Raw genomic sequence first — 18,120 nt, forward strand, 5'->3', positions numbered from 1 at the left:
TAAATCCGTGACCTAGACTCAGATGCAGAGGGGCGCTGACAGATGAACCTGTGCTGCACATTACGTGTGAGTGCTTCCTTTGCGAAGAAGATAGAGCTCGATGCTTTGAAAAAACCGTATGGGAAGGGGTTCTTGATCTAACAATACCCTTCCTCCTTTCCTCTCCAGTTGATGAAAGAAATTCCCTAACTTAACGGCTCCCTGAGGCTTAAAAACTGGAGAGGCTAAACTACAGTAATGAGTCAAACGGGGAAAAGCAAATTCTCTGATGGATTTGAGGTGTTTAGTTGGTACTCCGATGGTGTATAATTAAGTTGTTTGTTTAATTAAAATTGAATAACAAAATACAATAAAATTGTAGTGAACGAACTGAAATTCAATTTGACGAGAAACTAAGCGAGGTATTGAAAAGTTTTCCATCTTCCGAAAGCTAACCGAAATGTGGAAACATTTTATTTTCGCCTCATTTTGATTTATTTTACGGAGATCCATCATCAAAGCCCGTGGCTAGGGGAACCGCGACGAAGTACATGTTTTGGCTAGGGGCCATTTCGAAAACTTTAACCTTCAATATTTCGAAAACAGAGGGAGATATCGAAAATTTTTACTTTTTATTTTAGTTTTTTTGGGTCATTCTACCAGAATCAAATCTCGGGGGTCCACGGAAACAATAATCTCTCCTTTTCCAGTAATGAAATCATAAATATTCCCAACGCAAAAGGTATTTTATTCGCTGAAAATATCACTAGTCTGTGCCCATTTTCACATTCCTTTTGTTGATGCGTCACAAAAAACCTTCAGTACCTGCGCGAAGAGTTCCCAGTCGATAAAAATCGTTTATGCCCAGAAATGCCTTGCTTCTTCCTTTCAATATACTTTTGAACGATTTTTACCAAATTCGAAAACTTATAAGAAAGTCAAATGAAAAGTTCACTAGTGTGAACTCGACTTTGAAATGAAGCATATGTCAGAACCAACTCCAAGTGGCGACGCAAACCCAATTCCAGCACCAACCGCACGGCGAGAAACTAATTAGATTGGCACCAAAACAAGATTTCTGACAATCTGCGCTTCGTGCGGCTCGCTCGGGTTCATCGACTTCGGCAACCTTTTTCGACCTTTGGTTGACGTGTGTTGTTTTTCAGTCGTTCCCGGCGCGACTTGTTGTTTTTAGCGCTTCCTCCCTGTTCCTGCGATGGAGCTGATTGGCGATGTCAAGACGTACGAATGGGGTAAGCTCGGCCTTGATTCCGAAGTGGCCAAGCTGGCGCAGCTCAATTCCGTGAAATTCACTGCGGTCGAAGGCACCCCATACTCCGAGTTCTGGATGGGCGATCACCCCAGCGGCCCGTCTCTGCTGAAGGACACCAGCCAGGAGCTGGGTGCCTTCATCGCCGAGAACGCGGACTCCGCCAACGGATCCATGAAGAGCTTGCCCTTCTTGTTCAAGGTCCTGAGCATCCGGAAAGCGCTGAGCGTCCAAGTGCACCCGAACAAGGTAAGCGGCGTAGTTGCCTCGCGTGCCAGAGTGATGTAATACTTTATCCCAAGGAAGAAGCTGAGCGCCTGCATGCGGAACACCCGGACATCTACAAGGACGCCAACCACAAGCCGGAGCTGGCCATCGCCCTGACTACATTCCGAGCCCTTTGCGGCTTCCGGCCGCTTGCAGAGATCCAAGGGTTATGCAAGAAGTTCGAGCCGTTGATGCAGCTGATCGGACCTGAAATAATCGAGAATTTAGAAAGTAATACTCCGGAATCGCTGAAGCTCTGCTACTCAAAACTCATGACATCAGCGCAGGACGACATAACGAAGTGCATTGAGACAATTAGGGATGACGCGAAACACCAGGAAGGTAAGGGCGCGGACGGGGAAGACATTGAGTCTTCGCCTCGAAATGCTGGATTTTATCTTGAAAGATTAGCGTGTGCAGACGACAATGAGCCACAAATTAAACGTAGTGGAGATTACGCCCCAAAAGTTGTGTAACTACGATTTCCGTGCTCGGAAGTGTGTAGGATTATGCGACAACGGAGATAGCCTCAGCTCACGTGAAGTAGTTTTAGCTGTTGCTCCATAAAACCACCGCCGTGTAGTGTTTGCAGTGAAAAATTGAAGCCGAGAGAAGCGGGGAACGTGTTTGCTTGGCTTTTATAATTATTTGCTCTTTTCAAACTCAACCCATTGTGCGCCAAGTCGGCGATATCTCTAAGCAAGCACACTCCCAACATAAGCTAACATCTAACAGGGAAAACGTCATTAATAACTGCCTATCACGTGATAAAACAGGTGGAAGAGGAACGTGGAAGTGGAGTGAATAGACTCATACCCCTAAAAGTGACGAGTTTTGTTAGAATTGTATCGATTTCATTTACTAGAATTGTTCGTATTTGACAAATCTAGGGATGAGTACAATGACACATGTCCTTTGTTAGAGGCAAACCACCCCTGACCATGAAAGCGCCAAAAGTAGAAACAGAAAAGCTGCACCCGGAAAATTATTAAAAAAATGTAGCCTTAGACAGTCGGAGTCTTATAGAATGTGTTTTGCCTTGAAAACGGCCCTAGTTACATCCAATTTGGGATTTGGTGGAATGTCTTCGTAAAAGAGTGCTCTCTCCATCATTTGGACCATTTTTTCCTTCTCCTTTACTTGGTTGCGACGGACCATAGCTCGGCAAACCCTGCTATGCGCCATCATTTTGACTTTCTGGAAATTCTTTCCATCGCTCCACCACTCTTTCCTCCAAAGTAAAGTATGTGGGTGTCATCTTGGATTCTAAGTTAAATTACAAACTGAGCGTTAAGAGGACCTGCGCCTAGTAAAGGACCTCTGTAAGGAAATGGGGTCTTCGGTCAAGTATGGTTCCGTGGATGTACACAGTAGTGGTTCATCCCATCCTAACGTACGATTTTACTGTGTAGTTCTTTTTTGGGTAGGATAGGTGAATGCATTTACGCACATAGTATTGGACTCCCGCATCGTCCCGAATCGTCTAGGGTGCGTTGCCACCTCCCTTGACTCTTCCCCCTTGCATTTGCAACTCTTCTGGCATGTCGAGTTTAAGTAGACTACTATTGGTAACGTGTTACCCCCACCGTGACCTCCATCCTCCTCTGGCCCTCTAGCGTTTCTCAGAGCAGGGAGCGGTTCCTCAGGTCATCACCAGCGGAGCAACAACCGGTATCAGGTCTAGGCCTGCCTTAATAAGGAACTCCAGACATCCCGGTTTTGCGCCGAGGTCCATCAATTCGATATCCCTAAAAGCTGTCTGACGTCCTAACCTACGCCATTATTCCATCTCAGGCAGGGTCTACCTTGTCTTCTTTTTCTACCATAGATATTGCCCTTATAGACTTTCCGAGCCGGATCATCCTCATCCATACAGATTAAGTAACTCGCCCACCGTAACCTATTGAGATGGATTTTATCTACAACCTAGCGGACATGGTATCGCTCATAGATTTCGTCGTTATGTAGGCTATGGAATCGTCCATGCTCATGTAGGTGGCCAAAAATTCTTCGGAGGATTCTTCTCTCGAACGCGGCCAAGAGTTCGCAATTTTTCTTGCTAAGAACCCAAGTTTCCGAGGAATACATGAGGACTGGTATGATTATAGTCTTGTACAGTAAGAGTTTTGACCCTATGGTGAGGCGTTTCAAGCGGAACAGTTTTTGTAAGCTGAAATAGGCTCTGTTGGCTGCCAACAACCGTGTGCGAATTTCATCGTCGTAACTGTTATCGGTTGTGATTTTCGACCCTAAATCGGAGAAATTATCAACGGTCTCAAAGTTGTAGTCTCCTATCTTTATTCTTCCCGTTTGATCAGTGCGGTTTGATGTTGTTGGTTGGTTGGTTTTTGGTGCTGACGTTGCCACCATATATTTTGTCTTGCCTTCATTGATGTGCAGCCCAAAATCCCACGCCTCCTGCTCGATCTAGATGAGGGCAGTTTGTACGTCTCAGGTCGTTCTTCCCATGATGTCGATATCGTCAGCATAGGCCAGTAGTTGGGTGGAGTTAAAGAGGATTGTACCTCGTGCAATTTATCTCAGCATCACGGATTACTTTCTCCAGGGCCAGGTTAAAGAGGATGGATGATAGGGCACCCCCTTGTCATAGACCGTTGTTGATGTCGAATGGTCTTGAGAGTGGTCCTGCTGCTTTTATCTGGCCTCGCATATTGTCAGGGTCAACCTAGTCAGTCTTATCAATTTCGTCAAGATACCGAATTCTTTCACGGCCGTGTACAATTTTACCCTGGCTATGCTATCATAGGCGGCTTTAAAGTCGATGAATAGATGGTGCACCTGGTGTCCAGAGAGAAAATCTGATCTGTTGCTGATTTGCCTGGAGTGAAGCCTCTTTGGTATGGGCGCATGGGGCTATCCGTCCTAGCAAGATAGCGGAGAATATCTTATAGATGGTACTCAGGAACGTGATACCTCTATAATTGCGGCACGGTGATATCTCCCTTTCTATGTATGAGACAGATAAGGTCTCGTTGCAAATCGTCAGGAATTGATTCGCTGTCCCATACCTTGAGCACAAGTTGATGAACTTGTCACCTCCATATTTAATCAATTCGACTGTAATTCCATCGGTCCCTGGCGACTTTGATTTTTTAGCCGATGAATTGCACGGACTGTTTCTCCTATACTTGGTGGTGGCAGTATTTGTCCGTCGTCCTCAGTTAACGGGACCTCCAACTCGCCGATGTTCTGGTTGTTCAGTAGCTCGTCAAAGTACTCAACCCATCGCTCCAATATGCCCATTCTGTCGGAAATCAGATTTCCCCCTTTGTCTCGGCAGGATGAGCATCGAGGTGTATAAGGCTTCATCCTGCAGAGTTGTTGGTAAAACTTCCGTGCCTGGTGCAGTTGTACTTTTTTAGGTCACAGACTTGTTGGTTCTTCGAGGCTTCCTTTATGTATGTATGTTTGTGAACTGCTTTCCGCGCAAACCAGGTACTTCCAACAACCGTGCTAACTGAATAATGCGCAGTCAGTTATCATTGGTATCCCTATGTAAGCTATGGGAGCCGACATATCGCCTGAATATGGGCTCCTTGCCTACTTGACTGTTGAAATCTCCAAGTATGATTTTGACATCTTACTTGGGACATGCTTCGAGGGTCCAGTTAACTCCCTCGTAGAAGGTATCCTTCTCCGACTCTGCAGTCTCCTCTATAGGGGCGTGAACGTTTATGAGGCGTATATTTCTAAACTTGCCTCGCAAACGCAGAATGCATAGGCTTTCGCTTATATTTCCAAAGTCGATAACAGCAGATTTAATTTTTTTGGCTGACTAAGAAACCTACTCCAAGCACATGGTTTACTGGATGGTCGCTATAATATATGGTGCAGCGGCTCTTCTCCAGGAAACTGGTCCCTGTCCATCGCATTTCTTGCAACGCTGTTACATCAGCCTTATATTGGGATAGGCTATCGACTAGCTGCTCAGCAGCATTCGGTCTGTACAGGGAGCGCGCGTTCCATGAGAAAATGCGCAAATCGTTAATCCGTTGTCGTTGCCGAGTTCGTCGTTGTAAGATCCATCCTGTCCGAGGCTCCTTTCGTGGCTTCGTAACATCGGTTTTCCGTCTAGTCTTGTCAGCCCTACCCAACCCCCAACCTGAAGGACCAGTTGGTACATTTTGTCCCGTTTTTAGGTGCGGGAGACTCGCCTTCATCCTTTTGCGTCTGCAGTTTTTCATAAAGAAAGAACTCCCAGCGATCACCACATGCAGGTGGAGATAGGATTTGGTAGTAGAGCTGTTTGTGTTGGTTCAGCAGGCGTTTCCCAGGTTTTATGCTCCATCATGGGTACCAATCCACGTTTCGCCCTGGGACCTGATCGAAAAATACCGGGAATCTATAAATCAAACAAAAACAACTTAATCCTCATGCTAACTTATTCTATCTCCGTCGAAGTAATATCGATCTGAAGCAACACCCGTGTTCCAACGTTTCACCCATTCGGCCATGCACCGGTGGTAGGCCGCCAAAGGGATGGTTTTTGGATCTCTCATCGCCAACACCATTCGGACGACTGTTGACTTGTCTCCATGCCAGACTCGTAGACCCACGTGCATCACTCCTTATTTCTGTGCTGTAGCGAAAAACGGACGTATTTAACAGCTAGTTTTGATTCTGTAGCTACCTCGGGGATCAATATGGGACGCAGATTCGAGATTCTCTTTCTGGTCAAAATGACTCCTTCGGTTTTTTCTTTCGCCCGCTTAACAGTGCATCACCGACCAGGCTCGACTCTTCTGCCATATCGGGTCTTAGCAGACTATCGTAAGAGGCGTTCCAGAGGTTCGGCCCTAGGATGGATATCTGTACGTGATCTCCATCCTCCTCTCGAGCGTCTCATAGAGCATCCAGGGCCTCCATAATAGTATCCATACTGAAAATCTCTGCTCTGAACTCGAACTGAATTGGGGATAAGTCCTCGGCAGCGCGGATCGCACTTTTCGAGCATTTTTTCAGACGGGTCAAGCATACACAGCGGTCGGTATGCAAACGGCAGCGTGAGGTCTCTTTTTCCTTTGCTGATTAGCGCGCCACCTTCCAGCGACATGGAAAAAACGCCCCGAGCAGCAGATCTGGCCGTTGGCGGAACACCACGTAATACCATCAAGACCAAGCGTCTTCTTATTTTTCATGGCGAGAACTACCTCTTCGATCTCTTTTATTGTGAAAAGGAGCAGTCCTCGACGCCACTCCCGCCATTAACATCAACCCGTACGGGATGTCTGGGGAATAATGCCCGTACAATGCGGTTCATTTGTTCAGTACTTAGTATAGTATACAGAGTTCGCGCAGAACCCCGATTTTCGGAGCGATAAGCTTAAAGCCAAGTTCCCAGGGGTCCTCATTTACTTCGTTGACTAGATTCTGCCGGCCGCGAGCTTTGCCTTTGTTTATCGCACTGCGGAGTTTCCTTTTTGCTGATCTATATTCTACCTTTATGGTGCGTGTAATGTTTGGCCCAAACGATGAAGCTTATGACCCCCCTTTTGCCGTCCACCTGTACATAGAAGGCTTCTCAAGGCTGGGGCTCCTCCGGGACATGGAAGCCTCATACGCTGTCGTTATCAGGTTCATCAGTAAATTTACGGCGGTGTCAGCTGCAACGCTGCCACCCCTCGTAGCACGCCGAACCGTTAGCGTCGGTGTTTAAAACTACGAGCCCAATTCTCGCCGTCGTTTCCAGGATCCGTTTGCCTGAGGAGTCTGAGACATGCCCCATTCAAGGCCCCTAGCATTAAAATCACCTCGCCCCTCCGTGCCCGGAACTGCGTCCTCCAGAGTATCAAGCCGGCGTCGAAAGTCCAACATTGTCATGATTCGACGTCAGGTAAACGCTAAAAAACATCCTTAAACACCGAATCCAAAGTATCCCCTCGGCCTTAGGCAAGAACAAGAAGTCGAACGCCGCCCTGAACCCAGATGGCTGCGGTACCCGATGAGTCGAGATGCCTTGAAGCCGGGTTCCTGTTTCGGTATTACCCGCTGATTAGCACTAGATCAGATTTTACTTTCGCAGCCAACTGCGCGAGCAACTCGTAAGTGGTTGCACTTGGATGCATATTAATTTGTAGGATGCGGATCAGGCTAGACGCGTCCTAGCCCTCTCTAGTTCCGCCTTAAAGATTGGAGACCGCCAACCCACATCCACATGTGCCATCCGACGCGCCATATTGTTCCGGGACTTCCAACACAGTGAGTTTTTGGCCTCGAGCATTCACAGAAGTAATTCCCATTCGGGCATTGGTTACCTCTGGGCATTCACGCTTCTACCACTTGGACCTTTTCTGTGAGGCAATTAAGATCTCGAATTTATAGAGAGCACATATGCTCTAAACTAGAAAAGAGAGCCTTCTCCACCAGTAGTCCCTTGACCGCTTCGCAGAACGTACTCTCGCTAGTCGTCTTCGAGCCAAGTTCGACGAGAACTCCGCCACCCTTCATTTTCCGTATGGAAGACTCTGTTTCAGTGTCTTCGGGTTTCATCCTGTAGCGGATTTCATTGAGGGATTCCGGAAATGTTTTGCCTTTCGTCGCCCTAATGAGCAGTGCCGACCGTCTAGTCCTTCTTCGTTTCCTCGCCTTTTCTACTACTGGTTTTATTTTTGGGGAGTATGATAGGATAGTGTTGGGACTTCTGGCTAAACAACTCCCCATCGTCAGAGAGCTAGCCTGGAACGGTTTATCACTTCGGGCTAGCCCCCCAGCTCTCCCACCTTGCGATGTTCATCGATGACCTGAAAATAGCAAAAGTGACAAATTAACTGGGTAAATCCAAGAATACGAAAAAAACATCGTAAGTTTTAGTTATTATTGCTTATTAAATTATTGCTGCAAAAATGTAATAATGGCTGGTAGTAGGATAACGCGAAACGAGTGTATTTCTAAAATTTCATCTTTCTGAACAGTGCACAAATATCAATATCACATCATTTTTTATTTAAAAAATAAATAATAATAAAAATCTTTTTTTCAGAACTCGAAGCGTGCGGTCTTAAAGACATTTTTGCAACACTCTACAAAGACTTCCCAAACGATGTGGGTATCCTAAGTATATTCTTTCTCAACGTAATTAACCTCAAGCCAGGCCAGGCAATTTTCCTCGCAGCAAAAGAACCACATGCCTACCTAGAAGGTGATTGTCTTGAATGTATGGCTTGTTCGGATAATGTAATCCGTGCTGGCCTCACACCGAAATTCAAGGATATCCACACACTCATCGAGACCCTAAACTACAATGGCGAACCGGCCGAAAAGAAACTTTTCCAGTCGGCAAAAATCGATGATTTGGAGCTATTTGTACCGCCCGTAAAAGATTTTTCCGTCGGAAAGATACACATTCCTATCACAAATACTTTTTACCAAATGCGACACTCAAAGTATGCTTCGATTTTATTGGTACTGGATGGCGAGGCCATCATTAAGACAAGTACGTATGGCGAGATATCAGTACGACGCGGATCTGTGATTTTCATTCCAGGAGATTCGGGTTGTTATTTAGAATTCTATCGTAAATCAGAGGCAGACAATTTCACAGCGTACATGGCAATGTACAATTTCTTTTAGTAATAGTTGTTGTAGTCACAAAATGTGCAGTATTCCACATTATCGTTTTATGATTAGACTTTAGACATTTTTTAAACAATACTTTGTATCGGCTGTTGAATTTTTATAGTTGTACCATATGTTGCTTTTATTTTCGTTGTTTTTGTACTTTTATTATTATCACATAAATGTATTCCATGAAAACTAACTGTATTTCACTATAAAACCTTGAAACCTCCCCTCAGAGAAAAAACTGAGTTAATTGTTAACGATGCCCCGGAATAATCTCAGTTTGACTAAACGTTAGTCACAAAGAAAAACTGAATTTAAATATACTCCTGTTTCCAACAATGATGACAATGAGACAAGCAAGAATAAGGAAAAACACTTGATTCGCATTTTCTATTCAGAGGGGCGCACATGCACAATAACAGCGTCCGCTAATAATTCAGCAACATTTTTTATCTATACAAAATATGCTTTCATTTATAATCCGTCATTAATGTGCCTGTCTATGTCAAGTTTTCGTCCCTTTAAAAAAACTTCATTACGACAGAAATTTACCGTCCGAACGTAGTCTGCTCGTATTCCTGAATATAATGAGCCATCGACATCTTCATTTCTGAGGAGACCTTTACTCTAGTGAAATAATTCCGAAAAACATTGTGATGATTCTTAGTGGTGAAATGTGTTTACTACAAGGCAGTTTTAAGGGATTCCTTCCGACGCAACGCTTTGGCCAGTTATTTTCTAAATAAAAAGATCAATGAAGAATTTGGGGGTCTATTTAAAAGCAGTATGGTGAAAGCAATGAGAAAATCGGTTTATTCAAGGACGTAATTATCCGAGAAGTCAACTCTCTATACAATGAAAAAGGACAATGGGATCAGCAGAATAGGCCATCTCAGGCACCAGATACCAATTCAACGAAAGAAGAGTCAAACGAAAATTGAATTATCAACAACAAAGGAAAGAAAAGCCACGTAAGGACCCTCGGACAGGATGGATTTGAAAACGACCAACCCGGCAACGACAACGGAATAACGATTTGCGCATTTTCTCATGGAACGTGCGCTCTCTGTACAGAGATGAAGCTCCTGAGCAGCTAGCCGATACCTTGTCCCAATATAGGACTGATGTAACAGCGTTACAGGAGATGTGTTGGACAGGGATCGGTTTCCTGGAGAAGAGTCGCTACACCATATATTATAGCCGCCATTCAGTAAACCATGTGCTCGGAGTAGTCAGCGAAAAAATGAAACCTGCTTATCGGCTTTGAAAATATTAGCGAAAGGCTATGCACTCTGCGCTTGCGAGGCAAATTTGGAAATATAAGCCTCATTAACGTTCACGCCCCTATTGAGGAGACTGCAGAGTCGGAGAAGGATACCTTCTACGAGGCAGTTGAGCGGAACCTCAAAGCCTATCCCAAGTACGATATCAAAGTCATAGACTCCCCGATATCGAAGCCATAAACTCCCAAGTATGATATCAAAATCATACTTGGAAATTTCAATAGTCAAATAAGAACGGAGCCCGTATTCAGGGAATACGTTGGCTCCCACAACTTACATAGGAAAACCAATGATAACGGACTGCGGAGTATTCAGTTAGCGGTGTCACACGAAATGGTTGCTAGAAGCACCTGGTTTGCGTATAAAACGGTCCACAAACATACATAGGCCTCTCCAGACGGGACCACTTTCAACCAAATTGTCCACGTGCTGATCGAACGCCGCCACCTCTCAGCCTTGATGAATGTAAGAACATATAGGGGGGACGCTATAGACTCGGATCACTATCTCGTTGGCTTGGTACTCCGAGCTCGAATTACAACACCACTTACAATCCCCTCTGACAATCAGGTGAGAGTGAATACAGAAGCCATTCACAAGACAACTCTCCGCAACACCTATAAGGGGGGAATCGATGCCGCAATAAGTGCAGCTCACAGATGTCCTGGAGATGAAGCATCAACAAATGATCTTCACAGTCACCTGAAGAACGTTATCATTGATACGGCCACTAACATACTTGGCCTTAGCCGCAAGAAAAGTTGGAATGGCTGATTCGACTATGAATGTAGACTAGCAACAGAACGGAAGAATACTGCATACCGAGTAATACTGCATTCTCAAAGAACGCGGGCACGTGCAGAGACTTATCACGAACTCCTTCGAACGGAAAAAAGTAGCCTGGGAGAACCAAGAAGTCTATAAACTCGAAAAGTACATGGAGCAACCGCACCAGGCGCGGAAATTTTACCTAAAGTCAGCAGGATGAAGCCCTCGAATGGACAGAATGGGCATATTGGAACGATGGGTTAAGTTTCTGATGAAATGCTCCACAACCGAAATATCGGCGAGTTGGAGGTTCTGCCAACTGAAGACGACGGACAAATGCTGCCACCACCCGTGCAATCCACCAGCTTAAACACCATAAGTCGCCAGGACCCCATGGAATTACAGCCGAATTGGTTAAATATGGAAGCGACTAATTATCCATCAATTATCCTCAAAGTATGGGACAGCGAATCAATGGCTGATGACTGACAATGGAGCCATTATCTTTCCCATACATAAATAGGGAAATAACACTCAGTGCAGCAATTATAGAGGTGTCATGTTACAGAATACCAGATTTTCCCCGCCATTTTTTCATCGATTTTAAAGCCGCCTATGACAGCATAGCCAGGGTACAAGTGTACGTGGCCATGAGAGAATTCGGTATCCCAACGAAATTGATAAGATTGAGTAAGTTGACCCTGACCAATGTGCGAGGCCAGACGAAAGCAGTAGGATCAATCTTGAGACCCATCAACATCCACAACAGTCTAAGACAAGAGGATGCCTTATCATGCGCCCTCAAAACAATGAAGATAGGAGACCACAACTTTGAGACCGTTGAAAATTTCTCCTATCTATGGTCGAAAATCACAACCGATAACAACTATGACAATGAAATCCGCGCACGGTTCTTGGCTGCCAACAGAGCTTATTTCGAAATGTTTCACCATGGGGTCAAAGCTCTTACTGCACAAGACTATGATTTTGCCAGTCCTTATGTATTCCTCAAAGAGCTGGGTTCTTAGCAAAAGGAATTGCGAACTGAAGATGGACGGTTGCGGTGGGCGAGTCACTTAATCTGTATGGATGAGGATGATCCCGCCCGGAAAGTCTATAAGGGCAATATCTATGGTAGAAAAAGAAGACAAGGCAGATCCTGCCTGATATGGAGCGATGGCGTAGGTCAGGACGCCAGACAGCTTTTAGGGATATCGAACTGGTCGACCTCGGCGCAAACCCGGGGTTTCTGGAGTTCCTTATTAAGGCAGGCCTAGACCGGAAACCGGTTGTTGCATTGTTGATGAAAGGAAAGAAATTCTTTTTCTTTCCGTTTACAAACGGAATCGGCTCGCCATGATTGCCATTTTGCTCTGTCATTTGCCAGATCTGGTAGCAGTCGCAAGGCTCCATCACCATCCAGCGTACCAAACCACCTTTGTTTCGACCAATCTTTGGTCGTCTTTCATCGATTTCGATGTTCAGACCGATCTTAGCATGTGAATTCTCCTTAGCGAGCGTTACATGACCATACCATTGAAGACGCTTCTTTCGCAATTTTCCCATGATTAGTGCAAATCATTGCCACTGAGAGTGATAGTACCTATTCCATGGGGATCGTTTGACAGAAATTCTGTTTTATTAAGATTCAGTCTGAGATCGTGCTGCATAAAGCGATCATTCCATTTCTGGACAAGTTGCTAAAGATCATCTTTGCTATTAGACGCTGGGGACACATCATCTGCACAAGGCAGTGTAGAGACGCTGGACATTGGATGTCCCGCGCGATAGTGTCCATAACAAGAACAAAGATCAGTCGTAAGGGGACACTTCCTTGATGAACACCAATGAGTATTGGGTCAGTAGTCCTGTAGTTCTTGACAAACGTGGCTTGATTCACAATTATTTGAACAGTAACCGGGTCAGATGCTAATTTGAATATTCTGCTGGACTGCTTTTCTTTTCCAGATTGGAACGGTGGTGCTTTTTTCCCAGTCAGGTGATTCTCTACATTCGTCAATTACCCAGGATTCCAGTTCTTCGTTTTCCAGAGCTGAGATGCGAGGTCGTCAGATATTGTTGCTTTCCCCGATTTCATTCGTTTTATTGCTTCCTCGACTTCAGTGACGCTGATTTGTGGAATTGCTTCAAATATCGACAGTGCTTGTGAAAATGGAGGATGGAGAAATTCTTCCGGTGAAATCTACTCAAAATAGTCTCGCCATTTATCCGTCCCCGTTAGTCGGTCGGTAAGCATTACCGTTCGATATCCACTATCTGAAAAATATTTGTAATCGATCAGTCGGGTAACAGTAATCGCTTTCTTTGCTTTCCGATTGGTATTCTTGTAAATTTGCCAATTGTTCAGCATTTTATCACCGAGAAACTTGTGACAGAGGCGCTTCTTTTCACGGACTTCCATTCGGACATTGTCTTTCCAAAGCCAAGTATCTCGTTTGAAAACCCACTTATCTCGCCTGGTGACCGGAGAGTTGCATAGGTCGCTTTGTGAGTCGTCTTTTTAATTTAGTTTCACGATCCTTCTATTATACATTCGTAATGGTTGGCAATCGGGTAAGTAAGAATATTTCCCCCTTTTTCTCCGGGAAGATTTTCCATCAAGGGATTTTTGGTAGAAGTGGAATACTCGCATATTCAATTGTTGACGTAATCCCGCAGTTTCTCAATAATAATAATTGAACAATAACCAATATTTTGCGAACTTCATGTTTCGGATCATTGGTTTGGCACATCTTGCAAGTTTAACAAAATCCCAATTTCTCTGTGCTGGTATGATTCTTTTTTTAACTTTGAGAAACATATTTACATCCATATTCCACTCCACAACACTGTGCTTTTGTCGAATATGTCTAGCACCTGGCCGAATTCATGCTACGAAGAGTGAATGTTATGTATGAAGCTAAAGATCTTCATACTAGTCTTTTTTGAGTTTTAGATGTCATTATTGCGATTTTTCAGTCTCGTCTGGGACGTCAATTTTGCCTACGAAAGAAGAGATTTTTTAGTAATTCGCTCTCACTAAGGGTTTTATTTTATCCTTTCTGGTTAATTTCTTCTGCATCATATCAGGTTTTACTTTATATTCTTGTAAGAGAAAACAGAGTACATACAACTTCGTTTGTCCCCTTTTGAACACATATTTATTTTGACGGACCGTACGAGTTAACCACTTAGTGCTATTTGCTGCAAAAACAAATGATAAGCTGCAAATTTCTCGGAAAATCATTCTACGAAGATTAACAAAAAAAAGATTCTATATGCATTAATGCTAGCATTTGCTGGTGCAAAGCTGAACAATATTAAGTATATCCAAAATTTCGTGGAACGCTATATACTCGGAGATATTAGAACTAGGGTTTAAATACCATTTTAATATTCCATCTGTCATTAAAGCATTCCCTGAATTTCAACGCGATCTGGCAACTCTGTTTTTGTTTACAATTCATTCTAAGTCGGTATGTCAGTCAAAACATGGAACATCGTACATTTATAATTTTTTGGTTGTAAAAAGAGGTGTAAAGCCAATGAAGATTTATACCGAAATGATAAATGAATAGATGAATCTGTTCTTTCGAAAACGATGGTTTACAACTGGGCTAGTGAATTTAAAAGAGAAAATAATCCACTTGCAGGACGCATAAAAAGTACATCAAATTCCGAAAACACAAATATAGGATATGATTTTGGCAAATCATCGAGTGACCTAGGAAGAATTAGGGAAAGCCGTAGGCATCTCAGCGGGCTGTGTAAACCTTAAGGTATGTAAGTGAAATTTGAATTTCAGATAGCGGTGCGTGAAATGAGTGTCGCGTTTTTAACAGTCGAGCAAAAAAAAAAAGGGGATAAGGAGTAAAAGCGCCAAAGCGAGTTGGTGAGCAGAAATGAGCTGTTAAGTGTTAGCGTCATGCTAAGGGAATTTTGTTAGTAGATTACCTCCAAACTGGTAGAAAAATAAACCAATATTATTACCAGAACCTTTTGGACCAGTTGGAAATGAAGATTCTTGAGAAAAGGCCTGGTTTGCAGAAGAAGAAGGTAATTTTGCTCCAAGACAATGCATCTGCTCACACAGTGCACAAAACATAACTAAAATCACGGAATTAAAGTACGAATCGTTGCAACATCCACTCTATTCGTCCGATTTCGCTCCCTATGATTTCTGCCTGTCCCCATATATGGATATAAATCTTCCTCAAAAGAACAGGTAATAGCTGCCGTAAGCGGGTATTTTGCAGATTTTCAAAAAAGAACCACTATAGGAGTGGGATCTTTACAAGAGAGCAATGTTGGAATAAGTGTAAGAAGTTAAAGGAAATTAAACAGAAAAATAAAAGAATTCTCGCAACTATAAATCCGCTTTTTCATTTCCAGTCCGCGAACTTTTTGATATACCTAGTAACATAAATAAACCGAAGTTCACCTTTTCTCTTTCCGTGAACAAAAAACAAGTATACACTTACACTAACTATTTTATACACTTTCTCCTCAAAGATGTGTGGCTGGGTGCGTGACTGACCCTGGAGAGAGTTTCCGAGCCACCATCGTTTAAGAAGTACTTTCTCTGGCTTTCAGAAGATGAGCATAATGGTACTGAAGTCCTGGGACAACTTGGAGTCTAGAATAACCGCAACACCTGCCAGTAGACATGCAGCGACTGCAATTATCAGTCGTCGGATCAGAGCTAACCCTTATGCCAAAAATAAAGGCATGGGAATAATAGCAGGATATGACGTTAACGCTCACCATATATACTGGGGACGTTCCAAAATTAACGTAAGACGATCGAGATTGCTGGAGTATCTGGTAGGAACCGAATTTCGGATCCTCCTCCTCCTTATCAGGCAAGAGGTCATCGACAACACCGCGGCAACCCCAGACATTACTGCTCTTGTTGGGGAGGGGAGAGTATCAAAAGATATCACGCTCTCGGATCACAGACGCATTGATTTCGTAATGGGCATGGATCCACCCCCACCCACTCCATTTCGGGATCCACGTAAGACAGATTAGCGCCGTATAAAATAGAACAGAGATCCCTGGGAGACGCATCATGGAATTGAGAAAACAACCCAGATAATCACAAATAGCATGAGAGAAGCTTTCGAAGAGAGCTGTCCACTTATGATGCCAAAGAAGGGTAAAATACAATGGTGGAATTCGGCTTTGGCGGAACAGAGGAGAACGATAAGGGTGCTCCTTAACCGAGCTTTAAAGTCTGAAGCAGCCGCTTGCTAGATTCTGTACAAAGGGGCCTAAAACGCTCTAAAGAAAAGCATAAGGTCGGCACAATGCTCATCATGGTGACGCTTTTGCGAAGAGGCCAACTCTCTTGAGGCAACCTCTAAGCTAAAGGGAATCCTTGTCAAAGAATGTAGCCTGCAATTGGGTTATCTACGTTTGCAGAGCGGGAGGTACACAGAAAGCGGTGAGGAAACGGCAAACCATTTGCTTGAAGTGCCCTTCCCGGGCAGCATCCAAAATCTCATCTCGAGGCCGACAGACACGTACAGCCCTCAATAAGATTGGACTCTGGCATGCAAAGTAGTATCACTGGAGCCAGTAAAATGCTCGCAGCAATTTAAAACAATTTGGAAACCGGAAACTTGGCGCTTCAAGTATGAAGTATGAGGCAGAGCCTTATCCTAAACATAAAATAAGAAAGTCTACTACGTGAAGTCACGACAATACGAGGTATGATTTGACGCACTTCATTAGGGTGTGCAGAAAGTTGCTTGAAAGATTCAGTTTGGACGAACCACCTGAGTGTCCCATGTACAAGGGTGCAGCCCAAGATGCGGAACACATTTTCTTCATCTGCACAGGGTTTGAAAGTTTAAGGAGGAACCTCGAGAGTGACCCTGAGACTCGTTTAACATTGGAAAATGTAATAAGCCATATGGTGGGATCGGATGTAGCGTGGACTGCGCTAGTTACAACGATGAAATGAAAGCACCAGCTGGTAAAAGAAACAGAAGGTCAACGGTGGTAAAGAAGGACCGCAAGTAACACTATGACAAAACAACAACTAATGCAACAAGGCAGATCAGTTAACGACTGAAGCCGTGAAGTCATACCAGAACGAATTGTAGCCCCTTCTTAATGTGTGACCTATCCACTACCATTTCCACTTTCCGATTACCTTGCGTACGGGTGACAGGCCTGTGGTGTAATTTGAAAACTCCAATGAACTACGACCCTCTTTGCATGTTAATTAACCTTACTATGTTATTTACCTGTTTACGCCAGTCTGCAATTATATGTATTTTTCTTGAACATCAGAATCGCGACTGGTTTCTTGATGCGGTCTAAATAGTAAAAGTTCTTTTCACGCCCTCAAGCAACGTCGGGGAATATCATAAATGCACAATCTGTGTGCATTTATTCGAATATCTTCGTCTTCACGATAAACAGCATCAGTTCGGTTTTGGTTGGATTTGTTCCGAGTTTGTATCTTGTACTCCACAGCCACATCTTTCCCAATGTGCCTCCATAATTTAGCTGATAATGAAGGAAAATGTCCCTGCCACGTCGCTACCATCTTTATCCTCCTCCTGCCCAGTATACCAGAATTTCATCCATTATTATGAACGAGAGCATCGAAGAGATGGCACTATCCTGGGGCGTTCCTCTGCTCACAGTGGATTTGTCTTTGAATACCTGAGACACTTTTAGTTTCAAGTAAGACCCTCACCCCGTTGGCCGGGCATGGAGTCATCAAACAAAAATAGAAAACAGAGGTTAGAAGAGGAGATGGTGGTGCCAGGTGCATCATCGGTGGACGAGTTTCTTTCATCCAGCCAAGAGATAGTAGTCCTCGAGGACAGTACAGTTGATACCAGCCGTATCAGCGGTGTGTTGCAATCAACAACCTAACTCCACACCCAAAACCGTCGATGTCGGAGTCCTCTCAAAAGCAGGAGCAGACAAGAATGTCGATCACCGAAAACCAGC

General features: G+C 44.1%; 1 protein-coding gene across 1 annotated transcript; it reads left to right on the forward strand.

The window, feature by feature from the left end:
• Positions 1-1,055: 1,055 nt before the first annotated feature.
• LOC119651669 (mannose-6-phosphate isomerase) lies at positions 1,056-9,289 on the forward strand. The gene is made up of 3 exons (XM_038055359.1): positions 1,056-1,498; positions 1,552-1,858; positions 8,517-9,289. Exons 1-3 carry the CDS (start codon positions 1,196-1,198, stop codon positions 9,104-9,106), a joined length of 1,200 nt encoding a protein of 399 aa, XP_037911287.1. The 5' UTR covers positions 1,056-1,195; the 3' UTR covers positions 9,107-9,289.
• The last annotated feature ends 8,831 nt before the right edge of the window (positions 9,290-18,120 follow it).

Source organism: Hermetia illucens, chromosome 3 (genome assembly GCF_905115235.1).
Source record: "Hermetia illucens chromosome 3, iHerIll2.2.curated.20191125, whole genome shotgun sequence".
Taxonomy (NCBI): Eukaryota; Metazoa; Arthropoda; class Insecta; order Diptera; family Stratiomyidae; genus Hermetia; species Hermetia illucens.